This window comes from Nycticebus coucang, chromosome 2 (assembly GCF_027406575.1).
Source record: "Nycticebus coucang isolate mNycCou1 chromosome 2, mNycCou1.pri, whole genome shotgun sequence".
Taxonomy (NCBI): domain Eukaryota; kingdom Metazoa; phylum Chordata; class Mammalia; order Primates; family Lorisidae; genus Nycticebus; species Nycticebus coucang.
The window spans coordinates 14,402,827-14,426,691 of NC_069781.1; the positions used below are offsets into that span (position 1 = coordinate 14,402,827).

Here is a 23,865-nt window from a genome sequence, read left to right on the forward strand (position 1 = left end):
ACACACAAACAAATGTACAATGCATGCAGATGGAAACAAATGAAGGCCTCCCTGCAACACCGATGAGCTGAGCGAGTTGAAACTTGCATGGGTGAATCAGAGAGGACACTGTCAACTGTGTTTCCGGAAAGTGAAGTAATGGACCATAACCCGGTCTGTCTCAAAACTTTCATAGTGACCCACATATTTATGGGGTACAATATGATTTTTCAATACATATATACATTATGGAATGATCAAATCAGGCTAATTAGCCATCTGAGCTGTTGCCACACAAAATCTGACAATTACATTCTCAAACAAATCCTAGAAAAAGTGCTACGTATCTCATTGCTGAATATCACTACAGTTACCTTCCAAGTCCTCCCCTTGGGCATCTGGTGACCATCTGGTGATATTCAGCAGTGAGGTGGATAAGCACTTTTTGTAGGATGAGTTCATGAATTTAATTGTCAGACCTTGTACGACAACAGCTCTGATGGCCAGTCCAGAAAAAGAATTCCAAATTGCTTCGAAGGGTGGACTAGGAGCTGGGGTCGCTGCATAGCTTCCCAAGGAGAGTACTCGAAGGTGACTGTCGTGATATTCAGCAGTGGGGTATGTAGCAGTTTTTCTAGGATGAGAACTTAATTGTCCTACTTTATACACCATGGAGTACTTCTCAGCTATTAGAAGGAGTGAAATAATGTATTTTGAGCATCTTGGGTGGAACTGGAGACCATTATCTTAAGTGAAGTATCTGAGGAATGGAAAAACAACTACCACGTGTACTCACTATTAATTGAGAGTTAAATGATATAGGCACAATGGGAACCGAGAAGGGAGGTGGTGAGAGGGGGTTGAAGTATAAAAACTGTCAGAGACAATGGACATTATTACTGTGATGGGCACACTACCGTGTTGTACAAGGTATCAAAGTAACAAAAACATTTGTACCCCCTAAATATTTTGAAGTAAAAATAAAAAGTAAAACAATAACATATTACAGCTTTCCTGGGCTATAATTCACACGCCATAAAATTCATCTAATTGTACATTAATGTGTACAATTGAGTGTTTTGGTATACTCACAATTATCTCCATTATTTAATTCCAGAATATTTTCATTACCTCGACAATAAACTCTCTAACAGTAGTCGTACCTCATCCCTATCTTCACTGTACCCCAGTAAAAACCATTCTACTTGCTGTTTCTATAGATGTGACTCTCCTGGACATTTCAAACAAAATACATTATTATACATATATTTCCTCTCCTTTGGTGGGCTGTCTATTCATCCTCCTGACAGGGTCTTCCAAGCACCAAAGTTTTTAATTCAGGTGAAGCCCTATTTATCCACTTCTATTGTTGGTATTGTTCATAGTCTTTTTGTTGCTAGATACAATAAAATCATTGCCTAATAACCTAGGGTCACAAAGATGTGACCTATGCTTTCTCTTATTTTTGTAAAGAGTTTGTAGTTTTAACTCTTACATTAAGGTTTATGATATGTTTTGAGTAATTTTTTTTAATGTGATGAGAAGTAAAAACCCAACTTAATTATTTTGTATGTGGCTGTCCAACTGTCCCAACATCATTTGGTGAAACACTATTCTTTTCCTATTGAGTTGTCCTGGCACCCTTGTTGAGAATAGATTCAGCATAAATGTAAAGGTTTATGCGTGGACTTTCAATTCTGTTTATTGATCTATGTCTGTCTATGTGTCTGTTCTGACGTTGCCTTGATTATTATAGTTTTGCAGTAAGTTTGAACTTAGGAAACATGATTCTTTTGACTTCTATTTTCTTTTTCAAGAAAATTCGGCTATTAGATATCTCTTGCATTTGCATTTAAATTTTAGTTTCAGTATGTCACTGTCTATAAAGTAGTCAGCTGAAATTTTAAGAGAGATTGCATTGAACTGGAATTGTTTATTAGTTCCAATAGTTTTTTTTGGTGGATTTGTTGGGATTTTAAAAATATACATTTGTCATTTGGAAATAGTGATTGTTTTACTTCTTTCTTTACAAATGGAAGACTTCTATTTCCTTTCTTGCTTAATTGCTCTGACTAGAACCTCTAGTCACTTCTATGTTGTGTAGAAGTGACAAGAGTAGATACCTTTTTTTAAAATTTCAGAATATTAGGGGATACACAGGATTTATTTACACATTTTTTTGGGGTACAGATTGAGTCAAAGTTACGAGTATGCCCTTCATCCAGACCCCATGCACTGTACCCAACAGGTGTGAGTTTACCTATCTCCTCTTTCCCCTCCCCCCAGCTGGTTATAGATATCAGCCTAGGCAAAGAATTCATGAAGAAGACTCAAAAAGCAATGACAGAAACAACAAAAATAAATAAATGGGATTTGACCAAATTGAAAAGTTTCTGGACAGCCAATGACACAATCAAAAGAGAAAATAGACAATACATACAATGGAAGAAAATATTCGCATGCTATACATCTTATAAAGGATAATAACCAGAATCTATGAAGAACTTAAGCACGTCAACAAGAAGAGTGGACATCTTTATGTTATTCTTGAACTTCGGGGAACAGCTTTTAGTCTTTTGTCATATGTATGATGTTAGCTAGGTGTTTATCACAGATGCATTTCAGGATGTAGAGGTTCCCTTCATTGTATTTTTGAACTGGTAGAAATAACAGAGCAGAAGAAAAATCTCTGGTCCATCATTTCACCCTGCTTCAGCCTCCTGTACCTTATCCTGCAATGGAAGGGATCTTACTTTGCCAGGTCAGATTCTGATTGGATTATGATTTGCAGTATCTCAGTCAATTTTATTATCTATAAGAAGACAAGAGACTTTATAGATAGATGGATGAATTTGTTAAACTCATTTCAAAGTAGAATATTTTTACTTAGTTTTATAAATCACAAAATACTCTTCTTTCAAACATTTATCCGGGTGTCCTTTTTAATATATGGGATATATATTCTTTACTATTTTCATGAACAAGGGATCTTATAGAATTTCTGAGTCAAGATGGAACATCAAGTTTAGAATATCTGGAATTTATTTATTCAACTACTTTTTTTGTTTGTTTGTTTGAGACAGAGTCTACTATGTCACCCTCGCTAGAGTGCTGTGGCATCACAGCTCACAGCAACCTCAAACTCTTGGGCTTAAACGGTTCTCTTGCCTCAGCCTCCCAAGTAGCTGGGACTGTAAGCACCTGCCACAATGCCTGGCTATTCAACTATGATTTTTTAAATCATTTATCTATTTACCATGCATCAGAAGGGCATCACTGAGAAGATAATATTTTAGGAAATATCTGAAAGAGTGACTGAAAGAGGCAAACCTGAGATACCTGGAGCAGCACTGTCCTGGGGAGAACACAGACAGACAAAATACTGGCCCAATGCAGTGGCTCATACTTGTAATCTCAGCACTTTGGGAGGCCAAGGTGGGAGGATTGCTTGAACCCAGGAATTTGAGACCAGCCTGAGCAAGGTCTTTAGTTAGACCCTGTTTCTACAAAAAAAAAAAAAAAAGAAAAGAAAGAAAGAAATTATCCAGGCATGGTAGCACACACTTGTAGTCCCACCTACTTGGGAGGCTGAGGTAGGAGGACCACTGGAGCCCAGAGTTTGAGGTTGCAGTAGCTATGATGACATCACTGTGTTCTGTGACATCACTGTTGCCCAGGCTAGGAAAAAAAAAAAAAAAAGGAAAGAAAGGAAAAATACCTTTTTAATTCTAGAGGGGAATCTAGGTACCTATCTAGGACACATTTTTTTTTTTTTTTGTAACAATAAGACAATTCGTAATAAAAAATATTCAAACAAAGTACCACTTTTGTTTATTATCAAGTATTAAATCAGAGATTGCAATGTGAAATACTGCTCAGGATGTAGAAAAAAGAGCATTAACAGTTTGTAAAGTATTTTGGAGACATGTATCATGAACCTAAAAAATGTTCAACTCAGCAGCTCTATTTCTAAAAATTTATTGTAATAGCTTGTGGAAACCTATATATGTGGTTTATTCACAAATACTTCCTTTGTATTATATCTATAATAGTAAAAATAATCAGAAAAACCTAATTATCTGAAATGGAAGAGAGTTATATAAATTATGGCATCTTCTACTATAACATTAATTATGGAAATATTTATGAAGAGTTAATGATAGTGTGGGGGCACAAGTAGTTTTTCTTTATGTGGATGAGTTGTATAGTGGTGAAGCCAGGACTTTTAGCTACCGTTCACCGGAGTAGAGTACATTGTATTCAATAGGTAATTTTTCATCTCTCACTCCCGGCCCCCTTCTGAGTCCCCAGTGTCCATTATACCAGTCTGTATACCATGTATTCCCATTATTTAGCTCCTACTTACAAGTGAGAACATGCAGTTATTTTTTTTTTCCATTCCTGAGCTACTTCATTTAGAATAATAGCCTCTAGTTCCAGCCAAGTGCTGCAAAAGACATTATTCATTATTTTTTATGGCTGAGTTATATAGCTACATATATATGTATATACACACCCGTGAGATATTACTTTATCCACTCATCAGTTGATGAGCACTTAGGTTGATTCCATATATATATATATATATATACACATATACCATATATATACATACATACATATATATATATATATTTTTTGAGACAGAGCCTCGAGCCGTCACCCTGGGTAGAGTGCCGTAGCATCAGAGCTCACAGCAACCTCAAACTTCTAGGCTTAAGCGATTCTCTTGCCTTAGCCTCCCAAGCAGCTGAGACTATAGGCGCCTGCCACAACACCCGGCTATTTTTTGGTTGTAGTGTCATTGTTCTTTGGCAGGCCCAGGCTGGATTTGAACCCGGATTTGCTCTGGTGTATGTGCTGCTTGAGCACATGAGCTGAGCTTCCATATTTTGAAATTGTGAATTGTGCTGCCCTAAGCATAGGAGCCCAAGTGTCTTTTTGATGTAAAGCAAAGATTATAATGGAGCCGAAACGTTATTGCCTAATGACATCACGGCCGCAGAAATGCAGTAGCAAAGCATCGTGCAAGTATTGTTTTGAATGCTGGTGTAAACAAACCTGCCGTGCTGCTGTGTAAGAGTATAGCACATAGAATTATGTTTGGGACATAATTTTTGATAATAGTAATAAATGATTATGTTACTGATTTATTTATTTGCTATGCTATACTTTTAATCGTTATTTTAGAATATATTCCTTTTACTTAATAAAAATTCCATTAAGTTTAAAACAGCCTCAGGCAGGTCCTTCAGGAAGTTTTCCAGAAGAAGGTACTATTATCATAGGAGATGACAGCTCCATGTATGTTACTGGCCCTGAAGAGCTTCCAGTGGGACAAGATGTGGAGGTGATATCGATGATCCTGACTCTGTGCAGGCCTAAGCCCATGTGTGTGTTTCTGTCTCCTTCCTTCCTTCCTGTTTCTTTCTTTTCTTTTCTTTCTTTCCTTCTTTCTTCCATTCTTTCTTTCTCTCCCTCCCTCCCTCCCTTTCTTCCTTTCTCTCTTTCCTTCTTTCCTTCCTTTTTCTTTCTTTCTGTCTTTTCCTTCCCTCTCTCCCTTCCTTTCTTTTTTGAGTCAGAGTCTTGCTCTTTTGCCCTGACTAGAGTGCAGTGGCATCATCACAGCTCACTTCAACCTCAAATTCCTGTGCTCAAGTGATTCTCCTGCCTCTGCCTCCCAAGTAGCTGGGACTACAGGTGCAAGCCACCATGCCTGGCTAATGTTTCTATATTTTGTAGAGACGAGATCTGGCTCTTCTTGAGGCTAGTCTCGAACTTCTGAGCTCAAGTGATCCTCCCACCTCTGGCCTTCCAGAGTGCTAAGATTATAGGTGTGAACTACTGCACCTGGCCTGTGTCTCACTTTATAAGAAAACAGTTTAATCAGTTAAAAAAAAATTAAATACAATAAAATTTAGAGAATAAGCCTATAAAGAAAAATTAGTTTTGTATAGCTTTAAAAACAATAATTAGAAAAACATTTATAAGTAAAAAATCATCATCTTAACAATGTAAAATAAATGCACATGGGAAAGAACCATAGGAATTTGTGAAAAATATTCACAGTGATTTCTTTTAAAAACTTTTAAAATTTCTTCCCATTATACATATTTGCTTTAATAAGCATGAATGTTTATTTAGAGAAAAAAAATAAATCTGTTTAAAAATAAAGAATAGAGATGTTACAGTTAACGACAACACCAATACCCCCCCTTTGACCTGTCTGAGTCAAAGATTTAATCCCCGATTTGTGATACTAGACAAGTCTTCTAACCTTTCTGTGCTGAGGTTCCTTTTGTAGAATTTTCTTGTCCTCTCAGGCTACACACACTATTTGCCTGTTCTCCATGTTGAGTCTGATCTCTGTGAGTAAATTCCTCCCAAGGCAGGGTCAGAATTATTCCCTGAAACCCAGTGACCCGACTGAGGTCCTGATAGCTGCATCGTCTTCCCAGAGTTTCTTGTACTTGGGGATGACTCTGTAGTACTACCCTGTGCTTCTTCCGAATTTTCTCCTAGAAGCCAAGTGTTTTCTGGCATTCTCTGGTGTTTCCCAGGTGTCTGGATGGAAACTGCTTGGACACACACATGCACTCCTTGTTACCCTGTAAGGACTGTTAGTAGTTCCCTCTCTTCAGGCTGCAGCTCTGCCCATGGTCAATTGCTTTTAAAACAGTTCTGTAATTCTGAACATTCATCCTGCCTTGAATGTGAGTTCAAATTTATAATGAATGGCTCCAGGGAGGAAATCTTATTGAAAAGTCTGGGCATAGACTCTGGGGAAGTTTCTGTTACTGAGTGGAGCATTTCCTCAAGCCAATGAGTCTCCATGAAGCTCTCTTTATGTCCCTGTTCCTCAGGCTATAGATAAAAGGGTTCAGCATGGGGGTGACCATCGTGTATACTACAGATGTCACCATTCCAGTATCTTCCGAGAGGGAGGATGAGGGCTGCAAATACACCAGAAAGACGGTCCCATAGAAGAGAGTGACCACTGACAGGTGAGAGCCACAGGTAGAGAAAACTTTGTGCTTCCTCCCAGCAGAAGGGATCCTGAGGATGGTGTGCATGATGTGGGCATAAGAGACCAAGACACAGGTGAGAGGGATCACACCTGAGAGAACTGCTTCAGTTAACATTGTGACCTGAAAGATATGAGTGTCTGAACAAGCAAGTTTGAGAAGAGGGGGCACATCACAGAAAAAGTGTGGGATGGAATGGGAGGCACAGAATGAGAACTGAGCCATTAGAAAAGTAAGTGAGAAAGCCAGGATGTGGGAGCAGAGCCCGGATGCCAGCACCAGTGTCAGGCAGCGCTGGGGATGCATGACCATGGTGTAGTGCAGAGGAAGGCAGATGGCCACGTAGCGATCATATGCCATCACGGCCAGCAGGAAGTCGTCCATCAGGGCCAAGGTCATGAAGAAGTACATCTGCATGAGGCAGCCGGTGTAGGAGATGGTGTGATGCTGTGTCTGGATGTTCACCAGCACCTTGGGGACAATGGTGCAGGTGAAGCAGGTATCGATGAAAGACAGGTTGGCCAGGAAGAAGTACATGGGGGTGTGGAGGTGCTGGTCAGAGGCAATGGCCAGGAGGATGAGCAGGTTTCCCAACATAGTGACCAGGTACATGGCCAGGAAGAGCCCAAACAGGAGGTGCTGATCAGGGTGTTCAGAGAAGCCCAGGAGCAGGAAGTCAGAGACAGTAGTTTGGTTTCTAATTTCCTTCTAAGGCAGAGAAATTGGCGGGTAATACTCGTTAAACAAATTAACCTTCAAAAATTCCAGAGTCTGAGGAGTTTGGTTTGTACATCTTTGTTCCTTGGGGAGGTCACTAAGATTCACTAGTGGCTGTGACCGCACATTTGCAAATATGTGTAGTTATCAAGACTATGGCCTATGATAATGAGGCATTGGGATGAGGGTACAGTTTTGTTTCCAGATTCCTGAATATGGCAAGTTCACCCCCTAGAATAACAAAATGAGACTGAACTGGAATTTGCCTTAAAAAACCTCTTCAGATTTTAATTCCCACTTAAAAAAAAATAAACAAGCAGAGCTCATTTTGGGGTTATGCATATACTAGGATTTAGTGGCCAATACAAGGTGGTGTGTGTGTGTGTAAGAGAGAGAGAGAGAGAGAGAGAGAGCACGTGCTGAGAGAGACAGAAGACAGAATTAGTGTCAGCTGAGCCTTAGGTGCTCTGGCCCCTTTGCCTTTGATCACCATGGCAGTGTGTCAATGTGTCAATGTGGAAGGTTGTAAACTGAAAAGCGCTTTACTTTTTGTAAATGTCAATGGTGACGTTGATGATAAAGATGAAGGCCTATTACCTTCATCTTAAAGGTAATAAAGACAGAATTAGTGAAGGTTGTAACTGAAAAGCGCTTTACCTTTTGTGTATGTCAATGGTGACGTTGATGATAAAGATGAAGGCCTATTACCTTCATCTTTATCATCAACATCACCATTGACATATTTCATGTTAAAATCTGGGCTTTGGCATCCAAAGATTGCCTGGGAATCCTTTCTCTGTTCCTTACCCTCAGTCTGACCTTGGTCCATTTCTGTCTGTGTTCCCTAGTCTGTACCACATGTACCTTCTTCATAGAGTCATTGGCGTTATCACTGAGATCACATACACGGAAAGCAAGCCTTCACTAACAGTGGCCATGGTTAGGTCATTATTTATAATTGATGAAATGTGGCCCCAAGACACCGTGTAATGGGAGGCTTTGAATACTGGGCTTTCCAGTGCTGTTCCTCACATACCTTTTAAACTCTGGGAAATATTCACCTCCTTTGAACTTTGCTTTTTTTTAATTAAATCCGTAAGAGACAGCTAATAACCCCACTTGAGAATTTTGTTGAGGGGACCAAAAGCTGGAGTCAGCTGAAGTTGAAGTTATAAAACATAATGTAATCAAAATGAGAAATTCTAACATTTTTGTTTGATGGTGTGGCAAATGGGGCAAATATAAGGACCACTCAATGGCATGTGCTAATGTCGTATTTGTTTAGTATAGTGATTAAAAATATAATATTATCGTTGGAGTCTGACAGAATTTCCCTACAATTTACTCTCTGTGTGATTTTGAAAAAATTATTTAATCTCTCTTCACTACATTTTCCACATCAGTTTAAATAGAATATACTGTATTAGTTTTGAGGATTAAATTAAATAACTATTGCAAAATATTTATTTAATCTTAGTTCTTAAGAGATAGAATCTTGCTTTGTTGCCCAGGATGGAGTGGGTTGGTGGGATCATAGGTCACTGCAGCCTTGAACTCCTGCACCTCAGTGATCTTCTTGCCTCAGCCCCCTCAGTAGCTAGGACTAGAGGCAGGACACCACCATGCCTGGCTAATTTTTTACATCATTTTTTTGTAGAAATTGGATCTTGCTACATTGCCCACACTGGTCTCAAGCTCCTGGGCTCAAGTGATCCTTCCTCTTTGGCTTCCCAGAGTACTGGGATTACAGGTGTAAGCCACTGCACCTGACAATTGTAAAATATTTAGCACAAGGCTCACACATTGTAAGTGCTCAATAAATATTATTTATTGTGGTTGTTGCTGTGGTTATGTGCTTCATCCTTGTTGTTGTGCCCTACATCTTGCCCTGCATGTTGGGCTTATACATAAATTGTGAGCTGTCATCATTAAGAGTCATCATGACCATCATTCTCACCATCACCTTTGAATGGTTATGATTCTGCTCACAACTATCAATGGCAAAGCATCTATTCTGATATCTAGAAATCAAGTGAAAACCTGGTCAGATAACTTAATCTGCAGAGCACAAATATTAGTAATTTTATAATGGGAATAAATATGACCATCTTAAATAGTTAACCACCATCTCAAATTTGAAGAAAAGGAAAGGATGTGAATTAGGTTGGCAAACTAAATGGATGTAATGGCGTAAATTGCTGGTATTGACCTGGTGTGCTGGTTGAGGTGATTATGGGAACCACGCCTATCTGAGTTGACCGAGAGTGAATTATGTTTTATTATTGCTCTGGTCACTGATGGAGCTTAGAGAAGAATGGTCTGTGAACATTCTCTACAATGACCTCCGACTGGACCATCAGGGACCTGATCAACACCAGAGCTAGACACCCCTGATGGAGATCAGAAGAGCCAGAAAATTATTAAATTATTGGTGGAGAGGGAGAATAGAAAGGAAGGGGAGGAAGGAGAACAGGAGAAGCTCTAAGAGCTCCGTGTGTGTGTGTGTTTGCATGTGCGTGTGGTCTTGGGTAGATTCTGTTCTCTCTCCCCATCCTTATGCCTCAATCTTACCTGCAGATGCTGGCCAGCCTCAGACTCTGCCACTACTGCCGAGGAGACTGAGTTTGCTGCCTTGCTGTCTCCCCAAGAACACATGATGAGAGTTACAGAGCCTTTGTGTGTATCAACAGCACAGACCTAAGTCAGGCATTTAATGCTATCTCAGACATAGGAGCCAGAAGGAGTTGCTGATTTTGCACATGCAGAGTCTCCTGGGATCCAATCCCAGACCTCCTAGTTTGAGACAAGATGGGGCAAGTGTCCAACCTCCCAGCTGTCCCCTCTGGACTGTGGTCCCCTGAGTTCCAGCAGCATCAGTGCTGCCCCAATTCAGAGTGACCAGGGGTGGGATCCATGGAGCCACTGCTGCTGGCTTTTCCCTCAGGTGAGCTGCAGGTGGGATTTGTCATCTTCTGTTGTCTGTGCCAGGACTTGTTCACAGAGTCCACGTTGTTCTCACGAGAGCCCAGCCTTCACAGTTGAAATACACTAAGCTCCAAAATAAGAAAAATGTAGAGAATAAAACATATCAGGCAGCGCCTGTGGCTCAAGGAGTAGAGTGCCACCCCATGTACTGAAGGTGGCGGGTTCAAACCCGGCCCTGGCCAAAAACTGCAACAACAACAACAAAAAAGAAAAACAAAAATAAGCAGCAACAACAACAAAAAACATATCAGAGGTCAAAATCTTTACCTTCAATGTTATATGGAAGAAGGAACATTCTTATTCTCTATGACCCAGAGAGCACGGCCAATATAACACCTCTTCTAGACAATATTTACACTCTGTATTTGGTGCAGGTGTAGCCCTGGATTTATTTATGTTGCAAGTATACCTTATGTACAAAAGAATGTATAGAACACATATGTGCTATGTAAATAATGATAATGAAATTAATGCCCCTTCTCCCACTACTCAGTGGAAATAGTATATGGCTCAGTCCTTTTGGGGGCCTCTGTGTTCCTCTTTGTAATCACATTCCTTTCTTCTATCTTTAGGAGAAACCCTGATCTATCATCAGTATTGTGGACCATTTTCTTTGTAGTGTTGCCACATTTGCATATATGTCTAAATTAGACACAATGTACTTACTTGAGATTTGTCTGTTCTGTCCCTTTTATAAATTGAATTATACTTATTTTGCGTTCTTCGGTTGCTTATTTTGTTCAACATTATTTATTCATGTAGGTTCATTCCTGTGAATGCATGTAGCTGAAGGGCGTTCATGTCATTACTATTCTGTACTGTTTAAGGATCTATTACTATGAACTTTTTGCCTACTGAATTTCAGAATTCAGAACTTTGGGATTTGGAAGTATTTGTTTTTTTTTTAAATTAAATTAAATTTAATTTTTTTATTAAATCATAGCTGTGTACATTGATATGATCATGGGGCATCATTCACTAGCTTCACAGACCGTTTGACACACTTTCATCACACTGGTTATGTCTCATCAGATCCTAGGGTCACAATACATAATCAAACTGCACAAAACACAAATATAGGACCCAGGAAACTATTAGAAACCAGTTGCCTGCGAATCACCAAGTAGATGCATGTTGAGGAGTAGAACATGGCCAGCGTGTGGAAGCGCCTTCTGCTAATCATTGCTTTTCTTTCCTTGAAGTTAAAGAATCACTCTACTCTTTCTAGCATATTATATTAGTCTTGCCTGTTTTTGACTTTGTGTAACCATACATTATATATTCTTTTTCTGGCTTCTTTTGTTCAGTATCGTACATTGGTGAGAATATGGAGATTACTGCACTTAGCAGTAGTTTGTTCATGTTCATTGCCATGAGCTGCTCCATTGCATCATGGTGCCACATCTTATGCAATCTGTTGTTGAAGGAACAGTCATCTTTTTGTATATTAAGCATAATGTTGTGGTGATCACTCTGATACATGTTTCTTGTTAAGCACGTGTATTCCTTTCTATTGCATACATACGCAGGTGTGTAATTGCTGAATTCTAGAATGTCCATATCTTCAGTTTTGGCCTAAAATGTCAGATATCCAGAGACAGTGTACCAAATGATAATTCTTCTGTTTTTTTTTTTTTTTGAGACAGAATCTCACTCTGTCACACTGGATAGAGTGCCAGTGGCATCATAGTTCAACCTCTGGGGTTGGAGCAATCTACTTTCTTCAGCCTCCTGAGTAGCCTACCACATACCTGGCTAGTTTTTCTTTTTTTTCTATTTTTACTAGAGACTGAGATCTCTTGTCTATTTACAAAGAAAAAAGTAAAGCAATCACTAGTTGCAGCCATCATTGTTGTTTGGCAGGCCCAGGCGGGATTCGAACCCGCCACCTCTAGTGTATGTGGCTGGCACCTTAGCCACTTGAACTACAGGCATCACCAATGTGCTGATTTTGTATATAATTTGGAATGCTTACATCAAGCTGGTTAACATAGCCTTCACCTCACTTACTTAATTGTTGTGTTAAGACATTTATACTCTATTCTTAATAGAGTTGACATGTACCCTTGCATTATGCACAATAGGTGAGGTCCCACCAATTACCCTCCCTCCAGCTGGCCCACCCCCCTTGAAAGTATTTTCTAATAGACATTGTGGCTTCTCTTTTTACTCCTAGATTCTTCCTACCTGAGTTCCCACCTTAGCCGCTTGAGCCACATGTGCCGAGTTGGCTGTCATTTTACTTACAATTACATCAAAATCTTAGAGGGTGCAGACAAAAGAACACTCTCACCTGGGCATTTTGTCAACATGGTTGAAGAGCTCTATAAAATTCTACTTAGACATTCTGCTTCTGGAAATATTAAAGGCAACAGACTGTAGATATAAAACTAAGTTCTTCCCAGAGACATTCACTGTGTCATTATTTGCAATAGCGAAAGCTTAGAAACCTCCAACTGTCCAATTGTAATGAAATGTTATGTAACTCATGGATCTGTCTTCTGATATTATGTTAGAACGATAAATGTTGAGAAAGAGCAAATTGTAACATGAAGACAGTTCTTGTTATAAGATTAAATGAAAAAAATATATAAAATTGTACCTGTAGTATTTTCTCAACAAAGTAAAAGACAAAAGCAATTAGAAAAAAATGTGGACAGACATGATGTATAAAATATCAAAGTATTATTAGTGGTTATCTTTAAAGGAAGGGATGATGCAAATGAAATGTTCTTCATTTTCCTACTAGTTTATGTTTTACAAGTCTAATGCAGTGAACATGTATTATAAAATAGGTAAACAAACAAACTAGCACTTAAAAACTAAAGAACCAAGGATTTGTCCCAGTAATGAATAATCACTTACTGTCAGAATCTTTAGACCCACTCCCAGTTGGTTGACTTTGGAGCAGTCCCCTAATCTATCTGTGACCAGTTTCCCGTCTAGAGTTACTCTTGCTCTCTTAGTCCCCGCAAAACCTGTGTCTTGTTGGTTCAGCTTTCTGCACGTGCAGGTCAATCCCTGTAGCTGCTTCCAAATCTGAGCTTGGGACTAGTCCCTGAAACCCAGAGTAGGGGACCCTTCCCAGATCTTATCAGCATTTCTTGTCATTGGGTGGGACCTCTTAGTCGTAAACTGAGCTGCTAGCTGAGCTTTGGTATGATGCTTTTGGTGGTTCCATTTTTTGGTTTGAATCTTCTTCCATACCTGTCCCAACTAAATAATTAGGTCACCCTGTGGGAATACTGGCCACTCCCTCTCTCCAGTTTGTAGCTCTGTCCTTGGACATTTGGTCCCATTCCAGTCCTACCACATCAGCCATTCTCCATTTGTTAAACGTGCTAGCAATGCTGAATATCAATCTTGCCTGAAATTTGAGTTCAAAATTATAATAGAAGAGTCCACTTGGGAAGGCATTTAGAAGAGCCTGGGGTTGTACTTTTGGGAAGTTTCCTTTACCAAGTAGAGCATTTCCTCAAGCCAATGAGTCTCCACAAAGCCCTCTTTATGTCCCTGTTCCTCAGGCTATAGATAAAAGGGTTCAGCATGGGGGTGACCATCGTGTATACTACAGATACCACCATTCCAGTATCTGTTGAGAAGGAGGACGAGGGCTGGAAATACACCAGAAAGAGGGTCCCATAGAAGAGAGTGACCACTGACAGGTGAGAGCCACAGGTGGAGAAAACTTTGTGCTTCCCACCTGCAGAAGGGATCCTGAGGATGGTGTGCATGATGTGGGCAAGAGACCAAGACACAGGTGAGAGGGATCACACCTGAGAGAACTGCTTCAGTTAACATTGTGACCTGAAAGATATGAGTGTTTGAACAAGCAAGTTTGAGAAGAGGGGGCACATCACAGAAAAAGTGTGGGATGGAATGGGAGGCACAGAATGAGAACTGAGCCATTAGAAAAGTAAGTGAGAAAGCCAGGATGTGGGAGCAGAGCCCGGATGCCAGCACCAGTGTCAGGCAGCGCTGGGGATGCATGACCATGGTGTAGTGCAGAGGAAGGCAGATGGCCATGTAGCGATCATATGCCATCACGGCCAGCAGGAAGTTGTCCATCAGGGTCAAGGTCATGAAGAAGTACATCTGCATGAGGCAGCCGGTGTAGCAGATGGTGTGATGCTGTGTCTGGATGTTCACCAGCACCTTGGGGACAATGGTGCAGGTGAAGCAGGTATCGATGAAGGACAGGTTGGCCAGGAAGAAGTACATGGGGGTGTGGAGGTGCTGGTCAGAGGCAATGGCCAGGAGGATGAGCAGGTTCCCCGACATAGTGACCAGGTACATGGCCAGGAAGAGCCCAAACAGAAGGTGCTGCTGAGCAGGGTGTTCAGAGAAGCCCAGGAGCAAGAAGTCAGAGATGGTAGTTTGGTTTTTAATTTCCATTTAAAGTAGAACAATTGAGGAAATCTTGCTTAATATAACTAGACTCCAGAAACTTGGATAATTCAAGACATTTTGTCTGTCTTCTCTGTTCCTCTTACAGGTCACAGATATTTACTGGTATGTCTTGGTGGTAGACTTGTAAACACGAGGATATGAGAATATGGACATCAGAACTGTGGACAATGATAATGGGAGATCTTTTTGGGCAGTGAATTTTGCATTTTATGTATTACATTGTGCTGAATGGATGGAGTGGCGCTCAAGATCAGCTGAGAATAGTAACTATGCATCCATCTCTCCTTTTCATCCCCCTTTTTAAATATTGGAAAGCTATCAGTTTCATAGGCTTGTGAAATTCGAATAAAATACTTTGAGCATATGCATTTACTAGAAAATTATTAAGCGGATGTATGTGTGTGTGTGTTAGAGGGAGAGAGGTTGGTTTATTTAGGTCATAGCTGGGAGTCAGGTATTCTTGGTATGATGAAAATATCTACCTTTTTTGCCTGTTGGAGACCCTTCAAATAAAATTACTTTATATACTCAAAATTGTGTTACAAATATGAGAACTCATCATTATCATCATCAATAGCATTACCAACATTACCAGTCACTGGAAGTGTTGGGTTGGGCATCTTCTTGACTAGATGGAAATCCTTTGTCTGTCTTTTCTAACTGTGTAATCCTCTGCAACTTACATACCCCCTTATCCTCTCTGAGCTCCAGTTTCCCTGGTCTATAAATGATGTACATATTTTGTATAATTGCAGATAATCAATGAGATCAGAAATCTAAAGTGCTAGCAGAGGGTAGGCATTCAATATATTGTGATAGTAGTTATTAATGTTGTTAATGTTAGCAGATTAAATGAAATCTGGAGTTTCTAATGCACTGAAAAATGTTAGATGACATACTTCCCAGCTCTAACCCTAGATTACCCTTTATATTTTGGGTAAATTATTTCCTCTGAGCCTCATTTTCTTCATTTTAAGACACTGTGATGTATAGTTAGACCCTTTCTCTAAAGAAAATGAAAAAAGAATAATTATCTATGTGGTGGCATGTCCCTGAGTCCCAGCTGCTCAGGAGGCTGAAGGAGGAGAATCATTTGAGTCCAGGAGTTTGAGGTTGCTGTGAGCTGTGATTGCACCATTGCACTCCAGCCTGGGTGAGAGAGTGAGACCTTGTCTCAAAAAACAAAAAACCCAAAAAACCAAAAGAAGATGTAGACATAAACCTGCCATACACCACTGTTGAAAGCATCAAAATCCTGGAATCGATTGAAGCCTTTTTCAGGACCTGTGATGTAAAATCCAAGTGAGAGATTCTAATTGGTACAATTGGATGGTAAACAGACATTGCCAGCCTGTTTTATGTCTTATTGTTTGATGTGGTGATAAAACACATTCCCTCTGGGTCTAACGAACCTTCATTTGGCTGTGATGATGTTGAATAAGTTGAATAAGTTGAATAAGTCAGTCTTTCTGGCTTCATTTTCTGCACCTGCTTGAAGAGGGTAAGAATAATGCCTACCTCATAGCAGTGTAAGGATGCAATTAGATAAAGATCATACAGAACTATAACAATTAGAGGCTCATATCTAAGGTTCATCCAATATTAGATTCTCTTGATATTCTCATGAAGGGTGCATGTGGGAAGACTTAAGGGAGGAGTCATATCGTGATGTGCTTGCATTACTAGTAATAATGATTTTATAAGCTTGAAGCCAATATTCAATTATTAATTATTAGTAGATTAGAAATATTATTAGGAATAGGGAGCAAAGTCTAGACAAAGGGAGACAGTTATGGGGATTTTGATTCATTTTCCTGTCTCTGAGCACAAAGTGTGAGATCCTATCACTTTAATATTTCTGCAGCTCACGTTTGTATATCTCCCTTCCCCTTGCAGCTGCTGCCCAGGAGCTGGTGGAGGCCTTGGAGATGCTTTCTGCCAGGGCAAGGAGTGGTTTTTGGGAGTTAAGAATGTGAATTTTATAAACTTTGTCCAACTCAGGAAGACTTGCTCTGGACTCGATAAAAAGAAGAAGGATCTCCTTTCTTCTGTCACCTTGATTGGGCCAGAGGAATCTATCTGTTTGGACACAAGGCTGTCAGAGTATTAAAACATCATATCTGCAGTGTGTGACTGTGGGTCAGCTAGGATTTGGTCCTTAAGTCGGCCTCTGTTTGGCTTCCTTATGAAGATTTTGTTCACATTAAGACCATAATACTTTGAAGAGTAAAAAGTAACAAGTAAATCCATGCAATTAATGTAGTCAGTTGTAGAGTTGGTCTATTCAGGCGTCCTCAAACTTTTTAAACAGGGGCCCAGTTCACTGTCCCTCAGACCGTTGGAGGGCCAGACTATGGTTAAAAAAAAAACAACTATGAACAAATTCCTATGCACACTGCACATATCTTATTTTGAAGTAAAAAAAACAAAACGGGAACAAATACAATCACACCGCCTCATGTGGCCCGTGGGCCGCAGTTTGAGGACCCCTGGTAGGAATGCAAGTGCAGCAAGAACCTTGATGGGATTGTTTGCCTTGCCTTCATGAGCTTTATGACTGTAACACTGATGTTTGAAATAAATACACAGCTAGCCTGATACTCGGGGCGGCATACTGGAAGCCTCACAAGAAAGTGTGTGCTGCCTCCCGAATCCCACTGCTTTTAAAACTATCTTTTTGTTTGTGACTATTATTTCTCTGTATTAATATTCTTTAACTCCTACTAATAATTTTCCAGTCTCCTTGCACCACCACAAGGAAGTAGACCCACTGCATGTTGAGACTGGTCCCCGACATTCTCATTTCTTTTGATAGGGTTAGCAGAATGAGGGTGCTTTCTAGGATGAACAACTAGTCGTCTGTACTTGCCTAAGACTTTCTTGCTTTTAAAATGGAAGGTCTCAATTCTGAGAATCCCCTGGGTAACTGGAATGACTGGTCACCCTGTCTGTCACTTTTCATGGTCTACCTCTGTGGGAAGTTGCTTAATTTTTTTTAAATTTCGGGCAGTGCCTGTAGCTCAGTGAGCAGGGTGCCGCCCCATATACCGAGGGTGGCAGGTTTGAACCCAGCCCTGGCCAAACTGCAACAAAAAAATAGCCGGGCATTGTGGCGAGTGCCTGTAGTCCCAGCTACTCAGGAGGCTGAGGCAAGAGAATCGCCTAAGCCCAAGAGCTGGAGGTTGCTGTGAGCTGTGACACTACGGCACTCTACCGAGGGCAACAGAGTGAGAGAGACTCTGTCTCTAAAAAAAAAACCAAACAAATAAAAAAAACTTTTAAATTTCAAAATAATGAGGGGGTACAATATTTTTGTTACATGGATGCCTTGTATAAGGCTTAAGTTGGGGTTTTTAGTGTGTCCATCACCAGAATAGTCTTCCCTGTACTCAGTAAGTTTTTATCCCTTACCTCCTCCCACCTTTCTCTGTTCTTGTTTTCCAGTGCCCTCTACATGTACTGTCTAATCATTAGGAGCTGAATGTTGAGCACACATAAAGAGATGCAAATGGTTTTGAAACTATAAAGTTTAATAAATAGAGTTGTAACTGTCACTGCCGTCAGTATCATCATCATGACCTTTGGGTGTCAGTGGCTCTGACCTAGCAGTATCATGACAAAGCATCCACTTTGCCGTGTGCAGACTCAGGCTTGAGTTACAGCTGTGGCATCTTGGTCAAGTCATTTAACTTGAATTACACAATGAACGTAAATGTATCTACCTCACGTGATTCTGCAGTTCAAATTAAAAAAAAAAAAAGAAACAGGTCATGTTGAACTATTAGTTGTTATAGAGTTGTGTGCTTTTTTTTTTTTTTTTTTTTGAGACAGTGTCTCACTCTGTCATCCTGGGTCTAGAGTGCTATGGTGTCATAGCTCACAGCAAATCAAAATCCTAGGCTCAAATGATCCTCTTGCTCTCCACCTCCTGATTAGCTGGAACTATACGCACCTGCCAGAACAACCCACTAGTTTTAGTAGAGATGAGATCTCACTCTTGCTCAGGCTGGTCTCAAACTCCTGAGCTCAAGCAATCTCCCCGCCTCTCAGAATGCTGGGATTACAGGCATGAGCCACCCCACCTGGCCTGTCAGTTGTTGTAGAGACTGTTACTGTGCGTAAATAGTGACAAGGAGTGATCCTGAAAGCCTCTCATGATTGAGTGGCCTGAGAATGAATTGTTCTTGCATAGTACAGGGGTCCTGGGCACTGTTATTACTCAGTTACTATATCTTGGCCGTTACCAGGAGTTTAGGAATGCTAATCATCATCGATTCAGGCTGGATTTTCAGTGAGTTCATGAATTTTAAAACAAAATCTTTCTCATGGTGATCAGGAGAGTCAGGTTGTATTTGGCTGAGAGGGAGGAAAAGGCAGTAAAGGAGGAAGGAATGGGGAGACGCCGTGGGGTGTGTGTGTGTGTGTGTGTGTGACTAATGTTCCCATCTGCACCCTCACTTCTTACCTGCAAATTTTGGCCATCCCGAAATCCTGTCCCCTTCACTGAGTGTTGGGCCTGCTTCCTCTGTTTGATCTGCCTCTCCTAGTTCTCTCCAAGAGCACTGGGGGCTTGGGCGGGGGTTGGGGGTGGGGTGGAGTGGGGTGGGAGGCACAGTGTTCTTCCTTTCCTAACAGCAGCACAGACTGAAGACTCAGACTGAAGCAACCTGTCGTCAGATGCAGGAGCCAGGAAGAGCTGTGGGCTTTTAACATGCAGAGTCTCCTGGGATCCAATCCCAGACCTCCTAACTTGAGACAAGATGGGGCAAGTGTCCAATGCCCCAGCTGTCCTCTCTGGACTGTGGTCCCCTGAGTCCCAGCGGCATCAGTGCTGCCCCAATTCAGAGTGACCAGGGGTGGGATCCATGGAGCCACTGCTGCTGGCTTTTCCCTCAGGTGAGCTGCAGGTGGGATTTGTCATCTTCTGTTATCTGTGCCAGGACTTATTCATGGAGCCCACACTATTCTTATTAGAGCCCAGTCTTCATGGATGAAATACATTAAGTTCCAAAATAAGAAAAATGTAGAAAATAAAACATATCAGAGGTCAACATTTTTACCTTCAATGTTATATGGAAGAAGGAACATTCTTATTCTCTATGACCCAGAGAGCACGGCCAGTATAATACCTTTTCTAGACAATCTTTACACCTATATTTGGTGCAGGTGTATCCCTGGATTTATTTATGTTGCAAGTACATCTTATGTGAAAAAGAATATATAGAACACATATGTGCTGCTTAAATAATGATAATGAAATTAATGCCCCTTCTCCCACTACTCAGCGGAAATAGTATATGGCTGAGTCCTTTTGGGGGCCTCTGTGTGCCTCTTTGTAATCACATTCCTTTCTTCTCTCTTTAGGAGAAACCCTGATCTATCATCAGTATTGTGGACCATTTTCTTACTTTTCTTTGTGTGTTGCCACATTTGCATATTTGTCTAAATTAGACACAGTGTACTTGAGATTTGTCTGTTCTGTCCCTTTTATAAATTGAATTATGCTTATTTTGCATTCTTCAGTTGCTTATTTTGTTCAACATTATTTATTCATGTAGGTTCATTCCTGTGAATGCATGTAGCTGAAGGGCGTTCACGTCATTACTATTCTGTACTGGTTAACAATCTCTTACTATAAACATTTTGCCTACTGAATTTCAGAATTCAGAACTTTTGGATTTGGAATTATTTGGATGTCATCTCAGATTCTCTCAGCAGGTCCTAGGGTCACAATATGTAATCGAACTACACAAAACACAAATGTATGACCCAGGAAACTATTAGAAACCAGTGACCTGCGAATCACCAAGTAGATGCACGTTGAGGAGTAGAACATGGCCAGTGTGTGGAAGCGACTTCTGCTAATCATTGCTTTTCTTTCCTTGAAGTAAAGAATCACTCTACTCTTTCTAGTATATTATATTAGTCTTGCCTGTTTTTGACTTTGTGTAACCATCCATTATATATTCTTTTTCTGGCTTCTTTTGTTCAGTATCGTACATTGGTGAGAATATGGAGATTACTGCACTTAGCAGTAGTTTGTTCATGTTCATTGCCATGAGCTGCTCCATTGCATCATGGTGCCACATCTTATGCAATCTGTTGTTGAAGGAACAGTCATCTTTTTGTGTATTAAGCATAATGTTGTGGTGATCACTCTGATATATGTTTCTTGTTAAGCACGTGTATTCCTTTCTATTGCATACATACGCAGGTGTGTAATTGCTGAATTCTAGAATGTCCATATCTTCAGTTTTGGCCTAAAATATCAAATTTCTAAAGAGAGTGTGCCAAATGATACTTCTACTTGCAATGTGTTAGGACTCTAGTTGTACCACACCCTCCATAACACTTGGTGTCCACTTTTTTCATTGTAGACATTCTGGTGTGTGTGTGCGCACATGTGTGTATGTTGGGACGTTTCTTGTTGGTTTGATTTTATATTTCAGTAATAATGAGACCAAGTACCTTTTAAGTATTAATTAGAATTTTCATTTCCTAATTTTGAAACTTTCTTTCAATTTTTGTTCATTTTTATTTAATTATGTTTTGTTATTATGCATTTGTAGAACTATTTCTAGATACTAGTCTGTTGCTGATTATATGTACTATAAATAATTTCTCAGTCTTTGTTGCTTGTTTTTTCACTCTTTTACAGTGCTATTTGCTAAATAAGTGTTTCTAATTTGAATATATTGAATTCATCAATATTTTACTTTTTTCTTAGTGCTTTGTATATAGCTTAAGAAGCCCTTTATTTCCTGAGTTTAATAATTCTTTATTTTTTTGTCTTTGTAGAATCAATTTATTGGCTTATAGCTTGTACTTTTTCTTAATTGTTTCAGGATAATTGAGGGGACAATGAATTACGTTACATTGCTTGCATTTGTTAACTACAATCCTTCTTATAACTGTGTCCTTCCTCCAAGAGTTGTGCCTTATACCCCAACATTGTTCACTCTAATTTGGAGCAAACCCATTTCCCTCCCTCCTGCTCTCTCCTCACTCCTTTGTTCCCCGACCCCCATCTTAGACTAATTTGAGTTTTCCTTTTGTGTAGGTGTGTTTAAGACCATCTTAAACATCATAATAGAATTGAGTACATTGTATTCTTGTAATATTTTACTAAAAAGATTGTATTCCAACTCTATCTAGGTTAATACAAAAGATTTAAAGTCTCAGGTGGTGCCTGTGGCTCAACGGAGTGGGGTGCTGGCCCCATATGCCAGAGGTGGTGGGTTCAAATTCAGCCCTGGTCAAAAACTGCAAAAAAAAAAAAAAAAAAACAAAAAGAAGATTTAAAGTCTCCATCTTTTTAATGGCTATATAGTATTCCACAGTATACATACACCACAGTTTGTTAATCCATTCCTGGATTGGTGGGCATTTAGGTTGTTTCCACATTTTGGTGATTGTAAATTGAGCTGCGATAAATAGTTCATTGCAAATGTCCTTATGATAAAACGATTTTTTCTTCTTCTGGGTAGATGCCTTGTAGTGGGATTGTGGGGTCATATGGGAGATCTAATTTGAGCTCTTTGAGGACTCTGCATACTTCTTTCCAAAGAGGCTATATTAGTCTGTAGTCTCACCAACTGTGTAAAAGTGTTCCTTTCCCTCCACATCCATGCCAACATCTGCAGCTTTGAGACTTTGTGATGTGGGCCATTTTCACTGGGGTTAGGGGATAGCTCAAGGTCGTTTTGATTTGTATTTCTCTGATGATTAGGGATGATGGGCATTTTTTCATGTTTATTAGCCATACATCTGTCTTCCTCAGAGAAAGTTCTGTTCATGTCTCTTGCCCAGTGATAGATGGGATTGTTCTTTTTTTGTTGATTAATTTGAGTTCTCTATAGATCCTAGTTATCAAGCCTTTGTCAGATTCGTATCTTTTCCCATTGTGAAGGTTGTCTATCTTCTTAGATTATTGTGACCCAGGCTGTATAGAAGCTTTTAAGTTTAATTAAGTTCCATTTGTTTATTTTTGTTGTTTTGCGATAGCCATCCATGTCTTCTTTGTAAAATCTTTCCCCAGTCTGATATCTTTAAGAGTTTTTCCCACACTTTCTTCCAGGATTTTTATTGTTTCATGCCTTAGATATAAATCTTTTTATCTATCTTGAATCAATTTTTGTAAGTGGTGAAATGTGTGGGACAAGTTTCAGTCTTTTACTGTGGTTATCCAGTTCTCCCAACATCATTTATTGAATAGGGATTCTTTTCCTCAGTGTATGCTCTTGTTTGGTTTATCAAAGATTAGGTGGCTGCAAGATGTTAGTTTCATTTCTTGGTTTTGTCTTCAGTTCCAGTTGTCTATGTCTCTATTTTTGTGCCAATACCATGCTGTTTTGATCACTGTGGACTTATAATATAGCTTAAAGTCTGGTAAGGTGATGCCCCCAGCTATGTTTTTACTACTGAGAATTGTCTTGTCTATACTTTTTTTTTTCTGGTTCCATATGAAATGAAGAACTATTTTTTCTAAGTCTTCAAAGTATGATGATGGTATTTTAATGGGGATTGCATTGAATCTGTAGATTGCTTTGGGAAATATATACATTTTAAGAATGTTGATTCTTCCCAGCCATGAGCATGGTATGTTCTTCCATTTGTTAATGTCTTCTGCCATTTCTTTTCTCATGGTTTCATAATTCTCTTTGTAGAGGTCCTTCACATCTTTGTTAGGTATATTCCTAGGTATTTCATTTTCTTTAAAGCTACTGTGAAGGAAATTGTGTCTTTGATT

General features: G+C 39.8%; 1 protein-coding gene and 1 pseudogene across 1 annotated transcript; both read right to left on the minus strand.

Moving 5' to 3' along the window:
• Positions 1–6,773: 6,773 nt before the first annotated feature.
• LOC128596110 (olfactory receptor-like protein OLF4) lies at positions 6,774–10,376 on the minus strand. The gene is made up of 2 exons (XM_053605520.1): positions 10,293–10,376; positions 6,774–7,712 (listed from the first exon to the last, which is right to left on the minus strand). Exons 1-2 carry the CDS (start codon positions 10,374–10,376, stop codon positions 6,774–6,776), a joined length of 1,023 nt encoding a protein of 340 aa, XP_053461495.1.
• A 3,785-nt stretch (positions 10,377–14,161) lies between these two features.
• LOC128596115 (olfactory receptor 1G1-like) lies at positions 14,162–15,101 on the minus strand (annotated as a pseudogene).
• Between the last annotated feature and the right edge of the window lie 8,764 nt (positions 15,102–23,865).

What these genes read in the sequence shown, in the direction of transcription:
- LOC128596110 (XM_053605520.1), bottom strand. Translation starts at nt 10,376, where the DNA reads ATGTGTTCTTGGGGAGACAGCAAGGCAGCAAACTCAGTCTCCTCGGCA. An exon ending in AGGCTGGCCAGCATCTGCAG is followed by an intron (nt 7,713 to 10,292) that starts GTAAGATTGAGG and finishes TCTCTGCCTTAG; the next exon opens with AAGGAAATTAGAAACCAAAC.